The sequence below is a fragment of the Mugil cephalus genome, chromosome 2 (genome assembly GCF_022458985.1).
Source record: "Mugil cephalus isolate CIBA_MC_2020 chromosome 2, CIBA_Mcephalus_1.1, whole genome shotgun sequence".
In the NCBI taxonomy this organism is placed as follows: Eukaryota; Metazoa; Chordata; class Actinopteri; order Mugiliformes; family Mugilidae; genus Mugil; species Mugil cephalus.
The window spans coordinates 14,499,623-14,518,638 of NC_061771.1; the positions used below are offsets into that span (position 1 = coordinate 14,499,623).

General features: G+C 40.6%; 5 protein-coding genes across 7 annotated transcripts; all 5 read right to left on the reverse strand.

The window, feature by feature from the left end:
- Window positions 1–686: 686 nt before the first annotated feature.
- enam (enamelin) lies at window positions 687–3,221 on the reverse strand. Of its 2 annotated transcripts, XM_047578455.1 has the most exons (7): window positions 3,141–3,219; window positions 2,903–2,967; window positions 2,779–2,802; window positions 2,539–2,604; window positions 2,389–2,430; window positions 2,082–2,159; window positions 687–1,493 (listed from the first exon to the last, which is right to left on the reverse strand). In XM_047578455.1, the coding sequence occupies exons 2-7, from the start codon at window positions 2,954–2,956 to the stop codon at window positions 1,071–1,073; spliced, it is 687 nt and encodes a 228-aa protein (XP_047434411.1). In that variant the 5' UTR covers window positions 2,957–2,967; window positions 3,141–3,219; the 3' UTR covers window positions 687–1,070. The 2 variants fall into 2 exon arrangements, with proteins under 2 accessions (XP_047434411.1, XP_047434412.1); XM_047578456.1 differs by lacking the exons at window positions 2,389–2,430; window positions 2,539–2,604 and having other exon boundaries at window positions 3,141–3,221.
- A 3,273-nt stretch (window positions 3,222–6,494) lies between these two features.
- Window positions 6,495–8,475, reverse strand: scpp5 (secretory calcium-binding phosphoprotein 5). Its single transcript, XM_047579017.1, has 11 exons — window positions 8,419–8,475; window positions 8,237–8,297; window positions 8,073–8,126; window positions 7,864–7,929; window positions 7,696–7,746; window positions 7,529–7,600; window positions 7,388–7,417; window positions 7,240–7,284; window positions 7,113–7,163; window positions 6,898–6,981; window positions 6,495–6,787 (listed from the first exon to the last, which is right to left on the reverse strand). Exons 2-11 carry the CDS (start codon window positions 8,288–8,290, stop codon window positions 6,770–6,772), a joined length of 525 nt encoding a protein of 174 aa, XP_047434973.1. The 5' UTR covers window positions 8,291–8,297; window positions 8,419–8,475; the 3' UTR covers window positions 6,495–6,769.
- Window positions 8,476–9,237: 762 nt separating this feature from the next.
- Window positions 9,238–11,814, reverse strand: scpp7 (secretory calcium-binding phosphoprotein 7). Its single transcript, XM_047578769.1, has 9 exons — window positions 11,735–11,814; window positions 11,581–11,645; window positions 11,245–11,289; window positions 10,942–10,989; window positions 10,803–10,844; window positions 10,287–10,346; window positions 10,052–10,201; window positions 9,720–9,803; window positions 9,238–9,572 (listed from the first exon to the last, which is right to left on the reverse strand). The coding sequence occupies exons 1-8, from the start codon at window positions 11,751–11,753 to the stop codon at window positions 9,759–9,761; spliced, it is 474 nt and encodes a 157-aa protein (XP_047434725.1). The 5' UTR covers window positions 11,754–11,814; the 3' UTR covers window positions 9,238–9,572; window positions 9,720–9,758.
- Window positions 11,815–13,491: 1,677 nt separating this feature from the next.
- On the reverse strand, window positions 13,492–15,867 carry LOC125004493 (DNA translocase FtsK-like). The gene is made up of 7 exons (XM_047579118.1): window positions 15,653–15,867; window positions 15,264–15,554; window positions 14,929–14,985; window positions 14,299–14,451; window positions 14,168–14,209; window positions 14,032–14,070; window positions 13,492–13,903 (listed from the first exon to the last, which is right to left on the reverse strand). Exons 1-7 carry the CDS (start codon window positions 15,695–15,697, stop codon window positions 13,601–13,603), a joined length of 930 nt encoding a protein of 309 aa, XP_047435074.1. The 5' UTR covers window positions 15,698–15,867; the 3' UTR covers window positions 13,492–13,600.
- A 1,423-nt stretch (window positions 15,868–17,290) lies between these two features.
- LOC125004468 (protein ALTERED PHOSPHATE STARVATION RESPONSE 1-like) lies at window positions 17,291–18,694 on the reverse strand. Of its 2 annotated transcripts, none has more exons than XM_047579090.1 (3): window positions 18,522–18,694; window positions 18,391–18,432; window positions 17,291–18,256 (listed from the first exon to the last, which is right to left on the reverse strand). In XM_047579090.1, exons 1-3 carry the CDS (start codon window positions 18,570–18,572, stop codon window positions 18,086–18,088), a joined length of 264 nt encoding a protein of 87 aa, XP_047435046.1. In that variant the 5' UTR covers window positions 18,573–18,694; the 3' UTR covers window positions 17,291–18,085. The 2 variants fall into 2 exon arrangements, with proteins under 2 accessions (XP_047435046.1, XP_047435045.1); XM_047579089.1 differs by having other exon boundaries at window positions 18,343–18,432.
- Between the last annotated feature and the right edge of the window lie 322 nt (window positions 18,695–19,016).

Below are 19,016 nucleotides of genomic sequence, written 5' to 3' on the forward strand. Positions count from 1 at the left end.
CCCTGACAGGGATTTGTGGATTAGATTCGGCTGAGAAGAGGAGAGGCAAAGTCACTTGTCCTCCTTGTTTGTATGGTCAAGTGGGACACAATCAAGTAAAGTCTGGACAACTCTCACAGCTCTTATTAGTACACATCCTCATCTACGAAAACCACTTTTGTGTTGATGCTTTTATTTGTCTGCTACAGAATATAATTTTCCTGACCGGCTGCGGAACAGCAGAGGATTTAGTCACACTCTCCTGCACAGTCAGCACTCTCAGCCATATCCTGCTCTGATCCTATTAGACCATACCCAGTAGAGCAGATTTCAGATCTGGTGGATCTGGTTCCCTTTAAATGAGAGTGGAATTAAAGCTGAACCTCTATCAGTGTTGAGCGGTGCGTCCAGATCCCACTCCCTTGAGCGCACTGTAGACATCCTGTGGTTCAGTGGCTCTCCCTGTTGGCTGATGTGGTATCTCCAGTTTTCCGGCTACAAATTTCACCTCTTGTATTTGAACTGGATGAAGCGACTGGGAGCTAATGGCAACTGAATTTAACATTGAATAGTTTGGGAACAAATGTACTCGAATAGAATGGAGCCACGGTTAACGTTATTAGAGACACGTGTTTTAATGTCTCCTGTGAGAAACCATACCATTTTAATGTTGTACACAAGAAAATGTGAATTTTGTGCACAAGCTGTACAATAAGGACATTTGATATTTTAATAGTCTACACCAAGAAAATGCAACAAAACGAGGAAACACAGAGGCAGAGTCTTTATCCCTCAACCACTTGTAGACAGTTGATGACTAGTTAATCACAACTCAAGTCCAGAATTGTAAAATGAAAGGCAGGAAAAAAAATAATCAAAATAACACGTTCTGCATTGAAAACATTCTGTTTCATATTACATGTTACAGTATTGCAATTTTGATCACATTTTTTTATTTTATTTTATTCATTTTTGCCCCTAAGTCTCTATTACTCGACTACAACTACATCACTCGTGGCCGTTTCCAGCTCCAGCTCCTGGTCTAACTGCTTAATAGAGGCTCTCTCGGGCTGGCAGTAGGAGGAAGATCACTACGGTGCAGCGGGAATTGCTGGGTCAAGCTCAGCAGCAGCTGGGACTGCACCGGGATCAGCAGCGGCACCGGCGTCGACAGCAGCCGGGACGTCAGCAACAGCGGGGACGTCGACTGCAGCGGGGACGACCGCATCGACGGGCGCTGCTGGGTCAACGTCGACGGGGGCTACGTCAACAGGAGGCACATCCACGGAGACGGCAGCGTCGACCGGCGCAGCGGCATCCACCGGCGCAGCCTCTACGGGGACGTCAACCACAGCCGGGTCAGCAGCTGCAGGCTCCGCTGCGGGGTCCGCTGCGGGGTCCGCCGGTGCTTCCTCGACCACGGCCGCCTCAGCCTCCTCGGCCTCCTCTACCTCATCAGAGTTCAGGGGGGCGGCACCGGCGGACGCTGCAGCTTTGGGAGCAGGGTTCCCATCCTGCGTCAGAGAAGCGCAATAAAATCATAGCTGAGCTGATATGTAAATAATGAGGCTAATGGAGTCTGAATCTAATTAGGCAGCAGCACTACGAGGGTCCAGATGTTGGGCACGTTGGCTTGCTGTCATGTGGTAACTGGGTTAGAGACCTTATTAGAATAATTAGTAACACTCTGAAGGCAAAATGTTTGCATGCGAAAAATTTCTGTTGGTTGAAAATAAAATGATCAACACAACAAGTGATGCCTTGGCTGTGTTTTTATCGCACATCCTGACTGAATTGTTTTGGGGAGATAAACACGCAGCAGGTCTTTTTTTTTTTTTTTTTTTAAGTCAGAGCTCCCAGCTGAAATCCAGTGCTGGAGACGACCACTGTTTCACTGCAACTTTCCCAGAGCCCCATGTGTTCCCAACTAACTCAGCTTAAATACAACAGGGGAGTGTGTGCCGTTAATGTGGCAAAAATCACAGCAACATACTGTTTGCTCTTTAGATGTCGCAACATCAGTGTAATTTTTAACTTATATTTTGCTCCAATATGTCTTCAACCAGCTTTGATTTGGTAATCAAATGAAAATGTTTGTTTACCTCTGCCTCTTCTTCTGAGCCGTCTCCCACAGGGGCAGGAGCCGCGACATCTGCTTGATGGGCTGGTGCAGCAACCACCTGCATTGTAAAAAAGAAAGAGAAAAGAATATATCAAACATGTTGTGACCGATTAGGTTATGGTTCTGTGTGTCTCTTCTTCACCTGTTGTGTATATTTACGACTGCAGCCGCAACTGGTCAGCCTGAACATATCTATGTATAACACATGAGCTACAATAACCAGCTTTGTTGTTTTCATTTACATTTAAAACTAAATTCATGCCAGAATCTAAGAAGAATAAACTTACAGGAGCATCAGCAGCAGGAAGGAAGGGGTTTCCAACTACTCCCTGAAAAAATGCAGACTCATGATTACAACTGATGCCTGTTAATCTGAGCGTATGGGGAGGTGAGTGTTATCTCTGTGCTTAGGTGAAACATCAGTGAACCCCTACTACCTGCTGCTGGTACAGCCTGTATAACTCCATCCACCTCAGGGCCTCATTAGCATGTGCTGCAACCTGCTAAATAAATACCAGACATCCCCAGGCATGAGCTGCGATTAAGCCAATTATCCCCGCTGTCAGACACCTATCATACTGAGCAACTGATGACAAGACGGAAAAAAAAAAAAGGACAAGCCACTGCAAACAGGTCATAAACTTCACAGAAAAGGGGGGAAAAAAACACTCCCTTACCTCATTACTTTCACTGTCTGGAGCCTAGAGTTTAAGAAAGGGAAGTGAGCAACAGGTTTAGAACAACAGTGTTTAAAACGGGATCAGAGGGCACAATGACAAAACACGGGAGGCAAAAACTTACAGGGGCAGCGAAGGCAGCGGCCAGCAGGCACATCAAGAACACAAAGGTCTTCATCGTAACTGATTCTACAAGAAACAATGAGATAATAAACAACAAAGATGTTTCTTTCCTTTTTTTTTTTTGATGAAAAAGTTTTTTTTTTTTTAAACTATAAGAACATTGTAAAATGCCATGCTATGTCTTTAACAGTGTAGAGTTGCGTCCTATTAAAAAAAAAAAAAAAAAAAATCCGTCTCACCAATTTTCCCTGGCGCAGAGAAAACATGAACGTGAGTCTCCTCGGAGATGAAATTCGGTCTACTTCATGTCTCCCGTGGACGGTATTTATACGTACTGGTATATCCTCAAATAGCCAATCACACCCAGTAAAATGAGCAGAGCTATGTGTTTGAAGAAATCCTTACATGTCAAAACTGAAAAAAGGAGGTATGTAGGGTTGAGGCCCCTGTTATAGTTAATTACATGCTGTGCAAGAATGCTTAGCGCACATGCCCATCTTTATTGCCCTAAAACCAAAGTCGGAAAAGAACAAGGCGACTTGCAGCCGCCACAAGCATGTAATGATATGACAGAGAGGCTCTGCTGAGTTTGACTTATATTAAAAAGGTTGTGGGCAAAGTGAATACTAAGCAGCGAAAGATGCTACTCAGTGATTATGAATCTTAAAATACTGCAGGGCCTTATTAGATCAGCGGGAAAGTCATCAGACCACAAGGCAAACACTGCAGTGTTACACTTTAGTACATGAAAGTCACACATAGACTGGTGGAAAGTACGTTTTCTGTTACATGTACGTTTTAATGTTACACAAGACGACAAGGCTAATTAAAGCAGATTTCTGTAGCAAACTTTGTCTTTTCTTGTCTGTGGTCTCATGAACCCCTAACATGTTTTGTTTCTTTGTTCGTGGCCTGACCCCAATGTTGGAAACCACTACCAGGTCTGGGAGCCCATCAGCTATTGTCAGATGATGCGTCTGGAGGGAAACTGGGGCCTCCTGGTGTGACTTCGCGAGTCATTGTTTGCAACTGGGAGATTTCAAACTCAGGAAACAGTTTATGTTATACTTAAATTTATGGAAGAAACTGACGGAGGAACTAGGCAATGGCCAAGCATGAGCTAGTTTAAGCGGTACAAACACAAGATTTTCACCAGGTACAGGGAACAAGACCAGAATATGTCTAGAGAGACATGTTTATGAGGACAGGTTTCTAATAGTTTCATGCAGTGCGGATGTCAAGGTCCAACACAGCAGTTAGCAAAAACGAAATATGTCTTTCTTTATTATTTTATTCATTATTATTAGCCAATCTTTGATTTTTATGTTGTTGTTAAAGTCCATATCATGTCACTTACAAGGCTTTACCAAGCCTAGTAGCCTAAACCTGCATGCATGCACAACCAGAATAATGTGTTTTCCCCATTAATTTTGTTTTAAGTTATTAATTTAAGTTACAGTTTGCAAATTTAATATTAAAAGACTAAAAAGGGATATTTTTTGTCTATGCCATCACCATGGCCTGTGGTGGGGGGGGGCATCGATGACTGCTAGTGGCGGCACAGCCCTCAAATGCCCCACCATAGTGTCGACATTGAACTGAAGACCACTCAAATGTGATTGAGCAGTACTACTCAGACTACAAATAGAAAGCAGAAAACTTCCTGTTTCTTATCTACATATTCTGCACATTCACATACAGATATCTGTTCATAGAAATACTACACAACTAAACTGTAATTAAAACTAGTCCCACTTTAACCAGATCATAAAACAACAAAATGTTATTTAAAGACATGTATTATGAGTCTAAGAGCAATCTAATGTCTTATGTTTTTTCTTTGCTTCAACAAAACGTCCGGTACATGTTAATGATTTTTAATGTTGTTAATTAAATAAGAATGCGGTAATTTCCAATGACCCATCTGAAGTAATTACAGAAATTTGCAGTAGGTAGGTGTGTGGGAGAAACACAGACACACACGCTAATGTAAAGTTTCTCTCATGTGGTGTCTGAGCTTTCACTGTGTGTCATGTGTTTGTTTTAGGCGCCGTGGTCGTTTATCACAGTGATTTGGAGCATTGAAGGTTTCTTGTGTTCGTCTTTTCAGGTTCCAAATCAGATAATGAAGGACTCGCGTCTGGAAAAAGGCGTCTCGGACGATCTCGCCCCGTGTCTGCTGAGATGGTGAGTTTCACTCAAACTAGATAATAATCTCTTTCTTAATTAGTCCTTCACAACTATACGGTTGCTATCACAATTCTATATTTTGGTAAACAGTTGACAGTAAGAAGGTTAATGATTCTGTTTAAAATGTGCTTTGTTTTCAAGTTAGCAAGTTTACTAGTAAACCAGTCAGATTTCTCCACTCATTCACGTTAACACATGAGGATCTGCTCATCAAAGTCAGATGACTGTCTGTCTGTCTGCCTGTCCTTTATATATACTGCTTTTGCAGCCTTTTTTATTTTTTATTTTACTTTTTTTTGCTTTTTCATGTTTTTTTCCATGTGTCCATTTAGTGCCTCTGTCTTAATAATTAATCATCATCTTCCTATCTGTGTTAAAGCCACTTTATTTGATTGTTTGCTTTAACCATCCAGACATGTAGAAGCTACTTCTAGTCCTCAATTACTTTATATGTATTATTTATTTATTTTTATTTTTTAATTTTTTTGGGTGTGTGACCCTATCACATTAGCACCATACAATACGAAGGCCATTGTAACACTTCAAAAGAAGCCTTTTAACGTTGCTTTCAACATCTCCTCTCCTCTTGTTTATAGAGGATATGAAAGTATATGATCTCAAGGAAACTTGTGAAGGAGAGACAGTCATAGCGTGAGAGGATGGCGCCTGAGTATCATGAAGTGTCTTTTGAAGAGAGATAAGTGTTAAGTTCTGTTGTGACAGGCTTTTGTCCCCGGGGGAGCAAGGATCATTCCCATTATTTTTCTAAGACAGTTACATTTCTCTCTAGGGAAACTTACTTAACCACTGTGGTAATTTATGTTCACTGGGTGATTTACTGTAGCGCATATTTTGTGCCTGCACTGTATATAATAGGTTCAGAGATTAGTGTAGGCTGATATGACAATGTTTCTGTCTTTGTGTCTCTTATTTTCCTTCTTTGGCTCCTCACATTCCCCTTTCTGCCCTGCGGTGTTCCACAAGGGTCAACCAGAGGTCCTCTTCTGTTTATACAGAAAATTATTTATAAATTGAAGTTGTTAGTATTTCTTACTGTTATGCTGATCTTACTCAGCCACTAAAAAACCCACCATGATGAAAACCAAACTTCTTCTGTTTTTTTTTGTATTAAACATCCAGGGCTTTACAAGTTTTATTATCAAATCTTTTTATTCATTTATTTTTTTGTGGGATTTATGGTTTGTTTGATTTATTAAATATTGTGTCCAAACCCTATGTTTTATAGCTCCATATGAGCATAAAGAGAAGATTAGACCGAATGAAGTGAAGATATTAAAGGCCACCATATAAACATGTTATAATATATATCACAACTCCTTGAATTGACAATAAGGACAACAATATATTGCTTCAATATATTTTATTTAAAAGTAAACAGCATTTAAGGAAAAGTTAGAATTAATTAATTGTTAAGATTCACAAGTACTATGACAAGTGTGATAAACAAGTGTTTATTAATCTATGAAGATGATCAAGGGAAGCAAACACCTCTTCAGAAATATCTCTTCATTCTATGCAGACGACACTGTCATACTGTAGTTAACTAGTTCTTATCTCATAATTAGAAAGTGGTTATTATATGAAAATATCTGGATCTTATTTCAACTTAAGGAAGCACTTCTGGAAACAAACATTTCTTCCATTGTGGGTATCATCTTCATTCCTTTGCTGGCACCTGCAAAGCCAAAATTTAAAATGTTTAAACTCACAGTTCTGACAGGGCCCATTTAAAAAAAAAAAAATCAAAAAAAAAAAAAAACACATTCATTTAGAGCATATTGTTACCTGGCTTGCTTGTGTGGGTTGGTCCTGCAGAACTGGCAGCACGGGAATCTGGGACGGTAGAGCGTTGGCACCAAATGATGGAATCTGCAATAAAGAAAAAAAAGGAAAAAAAAAGAAGAATTACACAGACTTTATGGGAAAACAGAGGATAAACACTCAACTAAATGAATTAATGAACACTATGGGGTGAGTATGTTTCTATTTCTTTCTCTCACATTCAGGGTTTGCTGGGGAATATTTTGAGGAGGATAATCAAAGGGGAGAACCTGTGAAAAAGAAAAACAGTTTTTTTACAAAGAAACAAAAATACATGATGAAAATGCACAATGAATATTCTCTTACGTCTGGCACTGGGCCATTTGTCATGGGGGGGATGTTTGGCACTATCTGAAACAAAAGTAAATACCCTTATTTAGTCATGTACAGTGTTTTCTCACTCATTATATTTTCACATTTCTATAAACTAAATGATAGTTTATAGTGTGTTTACCGTTTGCCTGGAGAAGTCAAAGGGATAGTACTGCAAACGTAAAAGCACAAGAAGGATATTTATTATATGAAACACACCCCTGTAAGCAGTCGATGAGCTGCTTCCAGTCCCATTATTGTTTGTGATTTGAGAGACACTTACGACTTCCACACTCTGTCTGCCTGGTGGCTGAGGGATGGAGTACTTGATGAAACCATAAGATGACGGAAAGGGCTGTAAAAAGACAGGAGGAGGAAATGGGATATAAACAGCTTTATTTTATTTATTTATTTTATTTTACACATAGAAATCTGTGCAATGCGTGCTACCTGTGAGGGGTTGGATCCACCTACACCACCAATAATTCTATGGGGATAAATCTTTAGAAAAACAAAAATAAATATGGGTATTATAAGCGTAGTTTATAACCACAGTGAGAGAAGCATTTAATAATAAAATCACTTCGAAGAAACCATGGGTTTAAAAATAAAACATACTAGTTCCACACTGTAAGCACCAGGAGCTCCAGGTTGAGTGAACCCAGCTGTGAAGGGATTTCGCGCCTGAATGAATGTAAAATTATGGAAAGCATCATCAGACGGTGAACTGAATGCAGCAATATTTCTGCGAAATCGGATATAATTTTTGCATAGAATATCAGAGGAATAATAGAAGCAGCTAAATGGGACACAGGATGGAGTTTTACCTGTGAGGATGGTGCCTGTTGCCTGGAACCTGTGAAATGAGGCAAGTACTGAAACTAAATTCAGAAGCAAAAGAAAAGGGTTAGAGCAAATGAAAGTAAACATTAGAAATTTAAATAAAATAAAGGTCCCTGCTGTGTAAATGTGTCTGTTATTAAACACTCACTGGTGCACCATAAGCTGTGCTAGCCAAACAGAGGCACAGGATGGCCAGTCTCATTTTTGTCCTGCAGACAATAAAAAAAAAAAAAAAAAAGAAATTCCAAACTCAATGAAAACCCCAAGTCAAACTCACCTTGAATGAATATTTTCTTTTAGAAAAGCATTAATGAAACTTATATAACTCACCTTCTGTGATTTAAAAAAAGTTATGAAAACGGGGTACCAGATGATTCCAGCAGATTGTTTCGTACCTTCCACAGAGTACCTTTGACTTTTATGGGATGCCCGCTCACCTGACAGCCAATCAACGTCGATTGAGGAGGGAGTGATGTAATCCAATGAGTGGTTACAGTCCAAGTGTCTAGTCCTCAGCTTTACTAAATGACTACTGGTCAAATCCACTTTCTGTGTAATAGCAGACTGTGTTTGATTACACTGTCTAGAGCAGAGCACACCATCAACAGTTTACAACAGCAGCATGTAGCACAAATATCTGAAACTACAGAAGTATATCTACATAAACTGATTAGGCATAACATTATGACCACCTCCCTGTCAAAGTAACATCCGCATGAATGCCAGGTCCAAAAGTTCCTCAGCAGGACATTGTATTGTCACAATGTGGTCGACTTTATTCACTTCTGTCAGTGGTCATAATGTTGTGGCTGGTCCGTGGATATATATTAACATGTAGAATCTTCTCCAGCCATCCATTCATTGTTTCCAAATCATGAAAACAGCCGAATAAAATTGACTGTAAATAAAACTAAACTGCATCTAAAGTATGCATAAATTATACAATCAATCCTTCATATTAATTTAACTTTATTTTAACATTATTTATATGTGATGTCATGTCAGGTCTGTCTATAAAGTGTAGTCACAACTACTTGCAGAGAATTAGTCAAGATGTGAAATACTTCGCATGGATGTGTGATTAACTACAAAATGTTAAATGGGATTCAGGGATTTTTAAAAAGCAAAGAACCAGAGGAGAACAGTGAATCATTGACTTCTTTTCATTTATTATGAAGCACAGAAACAGCAAGTCAGATGAGGAAACACATTATTGCATGCAGTTGATGAGGACACACCATGCAGCAGCTTAACACTGAGGTTTTTTTAAAAATAAAAAAAAGACAGAAAACAATCACATTTTGCTGTATAGAATCATCTGATTTATTTTAATTTTGTAATCAAAATAACAAAAAAAAAAAAAAGAGAGTGCCATATCATCCTGAAAAGGCACAGCACCAAATTTGTCATAGCTTAGAAAACAGCATTATTTGACTGGTCATTTTTCACTGGGGTTTGGCTGCTGGTCTTACACCACCGGTCACCTACAAACAAAAGAGAAGCAAATGAAAAACCTTCAAGAGACTCGGTCACCGAAGAAATAATGATCTTCAGATGTTTTCATGAATGAGTTTGACCTCAGCGAAGCCTGAATTCTGCAGGAATGTGGTGTACGCTGTGTATATGTGTACCTTTTTGTGCACAAATGTGCGCACATCGAGCTGACTCGTTTAGTCGTCTTCTTCCTCATCATCATCCCCGCTGGGTTTGGCAGCCTGAAATGACAAATGCTCCTGATGAGCCAATAGGGAACGAGCAGAGTCTCTCACATGTTTGCTTGTGTTTCTCAACGCCTCAGCAGAAATAGTTGGAAGACTCTTACTCTGATGCAATATTGATTTACTGGAATGAACCCGTTACACTCAACACCCCTTTTGCCTGCCTTCCTGTGTTTATCATCTTTCGTTACTGTTTGTTTAGTACATTTAAATAGCTCACAGAGCAAATCTACAGTTATTCTTACAGGAGCAGCAACGGCAACGATAGGGACAAGAGGAGCTGCAGGAGCTACAGGAGCTACAGGGGCTGCAGGAGCTGCAGGAGCCACGGGAACGACAGGGACGACAGGGGCGGGGGCTGCAGGCGCTGGTACATCAAAGCCAAAGGGGTAGTACTGGAGGAGAAAGGAAAGAGATCATTAGTTCAATAAAATCACACAGCCACTTCAGAAAGAGATACTGAAAGGTACAGACACCTACCACGTCTTTGGATTCTCTTCCACTTGCCAGGGGGATCTCCTGCTTGATGAAGCCGCGGGCCTTCCAATAAATAACACATCTACACCTTTAACACCGTTGCATTTACGCGCACTCTATGCACCGATCAGCCACAACATTGTGAACACGTACAGGAGAGGTAAATAACATTGAGCATCTTGTGACAATGTTCTGCTGGGTTCCATTCCTCCTGTCAGGAGTTATTTTTTCACTATACATTATCTCTTACATGTACCACCTACCTATGTATGTACCAGATCAGACAACCCCACACCAAAGAAATGACACAAAAACCACCACAGGACACCCTCAGAAGGCCCATGTCCATTGTCACAACTGTTTTTGAGGCACAGGAGAGACCCACACAATATTAGGAAAGTGGTCATAATGTTATGCCTGATTGGTGTTTGGTGCTCATATTACACTCAGAGCGGATGCATATTTTGTGGATCAAAAATTCACAGATTACACATTAGACAGTTGTGTGAATACACTCACAGCTCCTCCAACAGGCCGACCCAGTTCGTCAACCGGCAGCAGCTGGAAATTAAAAAAAAAAAAGAAATGGCCAAGATGATGATGTGGAAGATCAAAAATCAGTGTTAATGTGTGTTAAAAGACAATATTTATCTCTTACCACGTCCAGAGACCCATGCGGTGCTCCGGCAGGAATGGCCTGAGCTGCCTGAAAAGACATCATTATCGATATTTACCATAAAATGAAAAGATCCACAAGTTTAAAGAGTCAAGGCAAAAGAGCCCTTTAGGCATCTCAGCTACGAAGTCATCACCATCAGTGGTGAACAACTAACAGTTCACAGTTTGGACTGTCCCTTTTACTGTGTTTTTTTTTTTTTTTTTTTTTTGTTTTTAGAGTCTGTCATGTAATATAATAATAACATAAAGTGCAGTAGATGAACTTAGTGGTTTCTAACTGGACCTGAGCTGGAGCGTAATGGATGTCAAACTCCATGTACTTCTGTGGCTGTAAAGAAGAGGAAAATAGAGCAGATTCAGTGGAATGCAAGTGGGTGTAAAATTGATTGTATCATTTTACAGCTGACAGAGTCAAGAAATAGTTAAAGTCAATTTAACGTTCACAAGATCATGAAATTCAAGGAAACTGATGGTCTGATGATGAAACTCAGCCATGATCAAAAACTTCAGAACAGCAACTGCAGACTCTAAAATGACACTGATTCATCAAGGCATGCAAGCATGTATGCATGCATATGTGACAGAAATAAGAAAAATAGGTGAGTGAGGTTTTCCTTACAGGTGCACAGAAGGCAATCCCAAGGATGCAAGCGGCAAGCAGAACAAATTTCATCTTGAGTTCAGCTGTCAAAAAAAGTCATCACATTTCACATTGCATCACTATAAAAATCAAGAAATTAAGACTTTCTCATGATGTTAGTGGTCTACATTACCTTTGCTTCCCGTCAGCATGCGAGGACTGAAGGACTGTAGCAGAGGGGTGGGATTAAAGGGGTGAGATCTACTCCTATTTATTCGCTTACAAAACAAAGGACACGCAAACGTTTGACAGGAATTGGTAATCAGCCAAAGGTTTTCCTTTTTTACGATTACAAAATTGGCAGCTGTAAGAAATCTCTTAACACATTTTTGGCTTGAAAGGCACATAAATCACATTTGATCCCTAAGTGATGAGGGAGCCCCCTTACAAGTGTGAGAAAGAGCAGAGAGCTTGTTTATGAATAGAGAGTCTTTCAGAGAACCTTGCATCATTTACAGTGGTGTGAAAAACTGTTATTGTAATCGTTTCTCATGTTTGTCACACTTGAATGTTTCAGATTACTGAAACAAATTTAAATATATTTAAATATAAGACAAAGATAACACTAGTAAACAAATGCAGTTTATAAATTGAGGTTTTCATTTTTAAAGGAAAACTAAATACAATCCAACATGGCCTGAGAGGTCATGAACAGATGACCAGACATTCTTCTTCAGGACTTTTTGATAGACTTTGGCAGAATTCATGGTTTCATTTATCACAGTAAGTCTTCCAGGTCCTGAAGCAGCAAAACAGCCGCAGACCACCACACTACCACCAACAGAGTTTATTGTTTCTATGATGTTCTTTTTCTGAAATGTTGTGTTACTTTTACTCCGGGTGTAACGTGACACACACACACACACACCTTACAAAGAATTCAACTTTTGTCTCGTCAGTCCTCATCAAGATGTTTTCTGGCCAAACTGAGACGAGCCTTTATGTTCTTTTTCAGCAGGGTTTTTGGTCTTGGACCTCTGTCATGAGGCCATTTTTCTCTTTCTGATGGTGGAGTCTTTTGTGCATTTTGTCTTTTGTGTCTTTTTAGTTTTGGTTGGCCGGTCACTCCTGGGAGGGTTCACCACTGTTTCCATGCTTCCATCATTTGTGGATAATGACTCCCACTGTGGTTCCCTGTAATCCCAAAGCTTTAGAAATGACTTTATAACATTTTCCAACTGATACATCTCAATTACTTCCTTCTTCATTTGTTCCTGAATTTCTTTGGATCTCAGCATGATGTCTAGCTTTAGAGGATCTTTTAGTCTTTTTCACTATGTCAGGCAGGTACTACTGATGTGATTTGTTGATTGAGAACAGGTGTGACAGCAATCAGGTCTGGGTGTGGCTAGAGAAATTGAACTCAGGTCGGATAAACTACAGTTATGTTTTAACGGGGGTCAAACACTTTTTCACACAGGGCCATATAGGCTAGCAAAGAACATGTTCATAGCATGCTGTTATATGGGGATTGTACTAAAGCTGATATATATGTATACATAAATATATATGTGTGTGTGTGTAAAGTCACCCACCACCTGGATTTAATTAAGCAAACCTCAAACAAAGCGTACATCAATCAATATGTCCCTCATGAGATTCACAGTGCACAGCTGAATTGGCCTGTGATGAAAGATGATCTTATTCCATGTCTCCTTGGTGTAGACGGATAGCTGTTCCTGATGTCAACTTGAAAGGTGCAGATGTGCAGATCCTAACTTGACTGCAGTGGTCCCAAGAGACCAAAAGCACCAAGATGAAGGTTCTGAATTTAAATTAATGTCATGAAACAAACAGAAGAACAAAATGAAAGAATATCGACAAGAGGTTCAATCTGTTTTGGTTTCCTTTTTATTAGATAATGTTTATTTAAGCAAAAAAGATGATCAGTGAAATAAATATTCATGGTTAGTAATGTGCTTGACTGACAAATAACTGGTCTAACTGTTTTAGTTTCCTCTCAATGTGTTATGGATTATCTCTGCTATAAGTTTCCATCCTAACTAAGGTTTCTCTGTGTAGGTTGGAGTTTGGGTTGAGCAGGTTTTTGGAAGGTGACCACCTCCTGCTCGGCTCCCTCCAACCCCGCGGGGACATGGTTAGCGTTCAGATGTGATCCAGAGCATTTCGGCCCCCGTATCTGTTTGATTCCAGCTGCTGAGGTCCCCACGGTCGGCGCCACGCCTTGCTGTTGCGGGTTTGTGAGCCCAGTGGCCTGGCTCTGAGGCTGAACGGCTCCTACAGGCAGGTTTGGGAGCAGATTGGGTATGTACACACCCAACTGGCTCATCTTAGCAGCCATCTGAAACAGTAGAGAAGAAAGACACTTGGGAGGTAAGGGAGGGGGAACAATTGGATGATCCGTGGGATCACTGAGTTCGCTAAACAGATTGTTTGGACAAGCACAGATATTAATCTTGGCTGTATTACCTCGAGTTCCTCCGAGCTGAGGGCGCCAAGTGCAGGGTTCTAGGGAAGAATGACAACACATGTCAAAGTCTTAGTTAAGGGAATTGTGAAATAAAAAGAAAACGGTGTATATGTGTACAGAGTATTGTGTACTCACCATAGGCTGCTGTAGCATGTACACAATCTGGGGATTCTGCGGCTAAGAATGAATAAGTCTGATTATAATTTTACTCCCTTATTGTGGTTCAAAGTGCAGTTCATCTCATTTGATATAAACAGCAGAATCACCTGTTGCGGCTGCAAAAGGGGAGGTGTATGTCCAGAGGGAGCCGCTGCTCCTGCAGCATTTACTGCAGGTAACACAGGACTATTTGGGGTTTGATACGCTGGCGTTTGCGGCAGAGCCGATTGAAGAATCGATGGAAATCCATAAGGGTAGATCTGGTCGAGAAAACAATTTTTTACATTTTTATTTTCACTATGGTTCAGATTTGTGAGGCCTTACAGTCAGTCTAACACTTTGCAGCACTGTGCAAGACACAACAACACAAGCATTTCCATCTCAGGGTCATAAATCAACCATTTTATGATGCCAAAATATTGATTTATTTCCACAACATTTTCTCTTATGAAAGTAATTGGGGTCGTTGCAGTTTTAAACGGCACGCGTTGACAGCTCATGTAAAAGATAACAGAACAACTGTCTGAGCAAAAATGTGTTTGAGACCTCCGAAGATGGAATCGTTCAAGTTCATTAAAGTTACAGATGGAAATATTTTTGAGTCAAGAGCACAACATAGTGAAGTGCATACAAATACAATTCTCTGCAGCGTGTGTGTGTGTGTGTGTGTGTGTGTGTGTGTGTGTGTATGATCTGCCCCAGGCACACAGACGGTATGTTTCCTTATAATATCTTACCAGCTGATCCCTATAGGGGGATGAGAACAGAGGGAAGTATCCGTAAGGTGGAAAAACCTGAAATCAGCAACAAAACACAATTAATTAACTGGGATCTCTGTGTTTTTATTAGAATGTATAAAAGTAAAAAAAAAATAGAGTTGTGCTTTGTTTTATTTGACTCTACTTACTTAAAACATTAGTAATAGCCTGCACATTAGTTGTAGTTTGCAGTTATTTGTACGTTTTGCTTTTTGCACATTTGGTTAGATGCACTGTGTATATACCTCTATTACATACAATGACAAAAAAGTTAAGTCTAATCTGTTGTTTCTTCATGCTTTTCTTTCTCCTACCAGAGGCTGCTGTGGAAGTGTCAGCTGGGCTCCATTGGTGCTCGGCTGCGGGGGGAAAACCGGTGGACTGCCCTCTTTTGGAAACCGGGTGTATTGTTGCCGTGAAGGATTGAGCTGAGTGTCTGTCTGAGGATCCAGCTGCTGGGGAACCCCCTGCTGCGGCTGCTCTGCACCGGGAAGAAGAGAGGCCGGCGTCTGAGTTTCCAGATCCTGATTTGCGGCCTCAGCAGGCTGATCCCCTTGAGTGGCTCCTCCTTGCGACCGCGAGAGAGGAAGGACGCGTGGGGTGACCTACAAAAAGAAGAAAAACCTTCAGGAACATGTCAGAGCCACAGCAGACAGGTAGAGAGGACTTGTGTTTGAAATATCATTGGTTTGAATCTACTTACAGACGCCATCATGGAGAAACACGACAGGAGAATTATGACAATCATATCCAGTGGTTTTAGTTGCTTTCCACAAGAATCAATGAAAACTGTGCCAGAAGATCACTGAGAGCAAATTCACTGAAAGCCCATGGCAGGCAGCATTGACTTATGCATTTCCCACCGAGTGGAACAACCAATCGCGTTGCAGGGAGAACCAGACAAATTCAACCTAATCATCTTCTGTGAATGAAGCAACGAGGTGGGAACCAAAGAAAAACCTACTGAAATGCCCGGTTTCCTCCAATTACGATGCTGTAATGTCTATAGAAATGAACAAACAAACACAGAGGAGCTCCGTGCTCGACGTTTTCCTTTCACTCAGAGCACCTGTAATTACCCCACCTCTCTGGGGTAATTGTGGTCCAACCAAATATGTGTGATGTGCAAAAAATACTGCAACAGATCCACACGTACGAGCTACAGTCAAAGGGACTGATTCAAGAAAGCAGCGGATGAAATGCATCTTTGTCACATTTGATTGAAGATGTTGTGATCCATTCACTGCGGAGCCAAACGTGTCCAGGTCTACCCAATCAGACGGGGTGGACTCAGTCTGGAGGAAAACGGTGAATAAAACATATATCTGAATAATATAACACATCCCCATCCCAGATGTCGAGTCTTTTGCAGGTTTTCTAGTTTTGTTTTATATTTTAATATTTCATCACCAATAACTCGGTTAAATATTAAAAATGCACTCGTCGAGCCCCCGTCTCCCCTGTCAGGAAAATACCAACAGTGCATACAGTCCTCCTCCACAACTGCTTAACACACACCTATACTTTACTTTCTTACTTTGGTTATAATCACCAATGTCCAGTATTAGGATGGGAATAAATCAATTTATAATTATAACAGAAATATAATTATACAATCACTTGTTTCATACAGCTGTATCTGTATGCAGTCGTCGAGGGTGGGCCAAACGTTTAACATTGCGTAAAATGAAACATACATTTCTTCTTAACGAGAAGCAACCAGACGTTTGGTCGTCTTTGACAATGCAGTGAGTGGGATTATACAAAATGAATGATGACGGTAATGATTGGGTATGTGTCCCCAAATTTGAGGCAGCTCAGTGAATGATAAATGTCTGATTTGACAAGACAAAAAATATCATGACAGCGATAACATGATATATATTGTATGTTTTATTCTTATGATGTCTTATGTGTTGTTGTCAAACAACAACTGTGGGGGAGCCGTGGAGTAGTGGCTAGAGGTGCAGCTTGGGGTCCCACCCCGTCCATGGCTGTGGTGTCCTGAATGAAGCACCTAAGCCCCAAGTTGCTCCCTGAGGCTGCAGCCTACTGCTCCAACTGTACAGATGGAATTTCCCCATGACAGATCAATAAGGGGATAATTCTTCATCTTTTCTTGAGGGCTCATAGTGGCGTCCACAAATAAAATTTATTATTAGAATCATTATTGTATATTATTATTGCTGTGTATAATTGCGATTATTTATTTATTTCCTTTATTTGCAGCAGTGCGCCGTCACCTCTCTGTCATTTCATAATAGAAGTTGCCTCAATATAGATTTAAAATGTGTCTACGTTTGTGTCTATGTGTTTAATTTACCACACAATGTTACGGAGCTTCAGTTGAATCAAACTTTATTTTTTTAAAACCAAAATCAAATTTTAAAACATGTAAAAGTCCTCATTCAGTGCATTTAAATAGTTTTTTAAAAGGAAAATTTACTTACAGTATATTATTAAGAATGTGGAAATTCAATTACATTCACTGTTTCAGCAAACTCCATCAATGATACTGTAGGCTACATGAATAAAAAAAAACTCTGTATATATATCAGAGTGACAGCAGTGCAGTGCAACGAATTAAAACTACTGGTCAAGATGAGTGAGTCAAGATAAAATAATAATGATAAAATAATACAGCACTGCAGATTTCAGTGGTAAAGCACGTTGTCTGGTATTACCAGCTTAGGTCTCATCCCTTTCCTAAGCTGTGCTGATCCACAGATGGTGATGCATGAGCCCACAGAGTGGATATTACACAGGCGCGTCATCAGCACCCTCCCGCTGGTGTCTGCAAGATCGACCTCTGACAAAATGCTGACTAAGTGCACAATTTTTCACACACCGAATCATAACACATATGTTTTACATAGCTGCGGTCGCCCTGATTAAAGGGAGTGGAGTCGATAAAACACACATGGGAAAATGGAACGTCTCCAAAAACCAATACTGAACGTGAAAATATGCAAAGTCCTACACAAATATTTTTTATAAAAGCCAATAAAATCTGATTGACCTGCAGCTTCAGCACAAAAATGAACACACAATCGACTAAGTGTATCAAAGTGCAGCATACATTTCTTCGTCGCGTCATTGGAGCGCGCTCCTCAGAGCTGCTCGTCTTGATCTCAGATCAGTCGTTGTCTCCTCGTGGCCTAGTGGTGGTAGCTATTGTTGTTGTTGTCTTCGTGGTTGTAGTTGTGGTTGCTGCCGTTTGAGGTGGAGGAGGTGGTCTCGGCCAAAGACCAGGAAACAGAGGCCAGATAGGGAATAAAGGCCCGTGAGGTTTGGGTCGATGATGTCTCTGTAGGAAAATATTTTAAAACACCTTAAGGAACACGTTGCATCATCTATCGCGCACAAATAATTAGGGAATAATTGGATTCTTACCTCATCACTGTCAGACTCGCTGCTGAAGTGATAACAGTTCGTTCTTACCTCATCGCTGTCAGAGAGACGGCCATGATGATGATGATGGTGCTGAAAAACACACAAATGAACACAAGAGAAGTGTTTGCAAGTGCTTCACAAACTCTTTTCTATATATTTTTGTTTTGTTTTGTACTTACTGCTACAGAGAAATTGACCAAGACGAAAACCAATACAAGAAAAACCTTCATCTCGCAACTGGAATTCAAATCCCCGGATGGCTGGAGCCAGCTGAACGCCGCGGTGCATATAAACGGCTTAATAAGGCACGAAATATCAAACTCATGTACCCTACCGTCAAGATGTTCCCTCCTGGAAGACCCATTAGCTTTTAAACAGCCTCACCGCATCCGCGTTGCTCTGGCACTTCAAAGGTGTTACTTCATCTCAGATGTGGTCGCTGTCATGGCAGCCTCTGGAGACAAAACCAAAACAGGCGTGAGCGCGATTTCATTACCAGACAAGACGGGTGTTGCTGCAACACTCCAGGTCCACATCCCGTCCATAATCCTGACAGACTTCAGGTATTACCTCACAGCCCAATTTGTACAGCTGATCACACACACAGAGACACACACAAACAACTGCCCACTTAATCCATTTATTTGAAGACTAATTTATTTTACTCTGCAGAG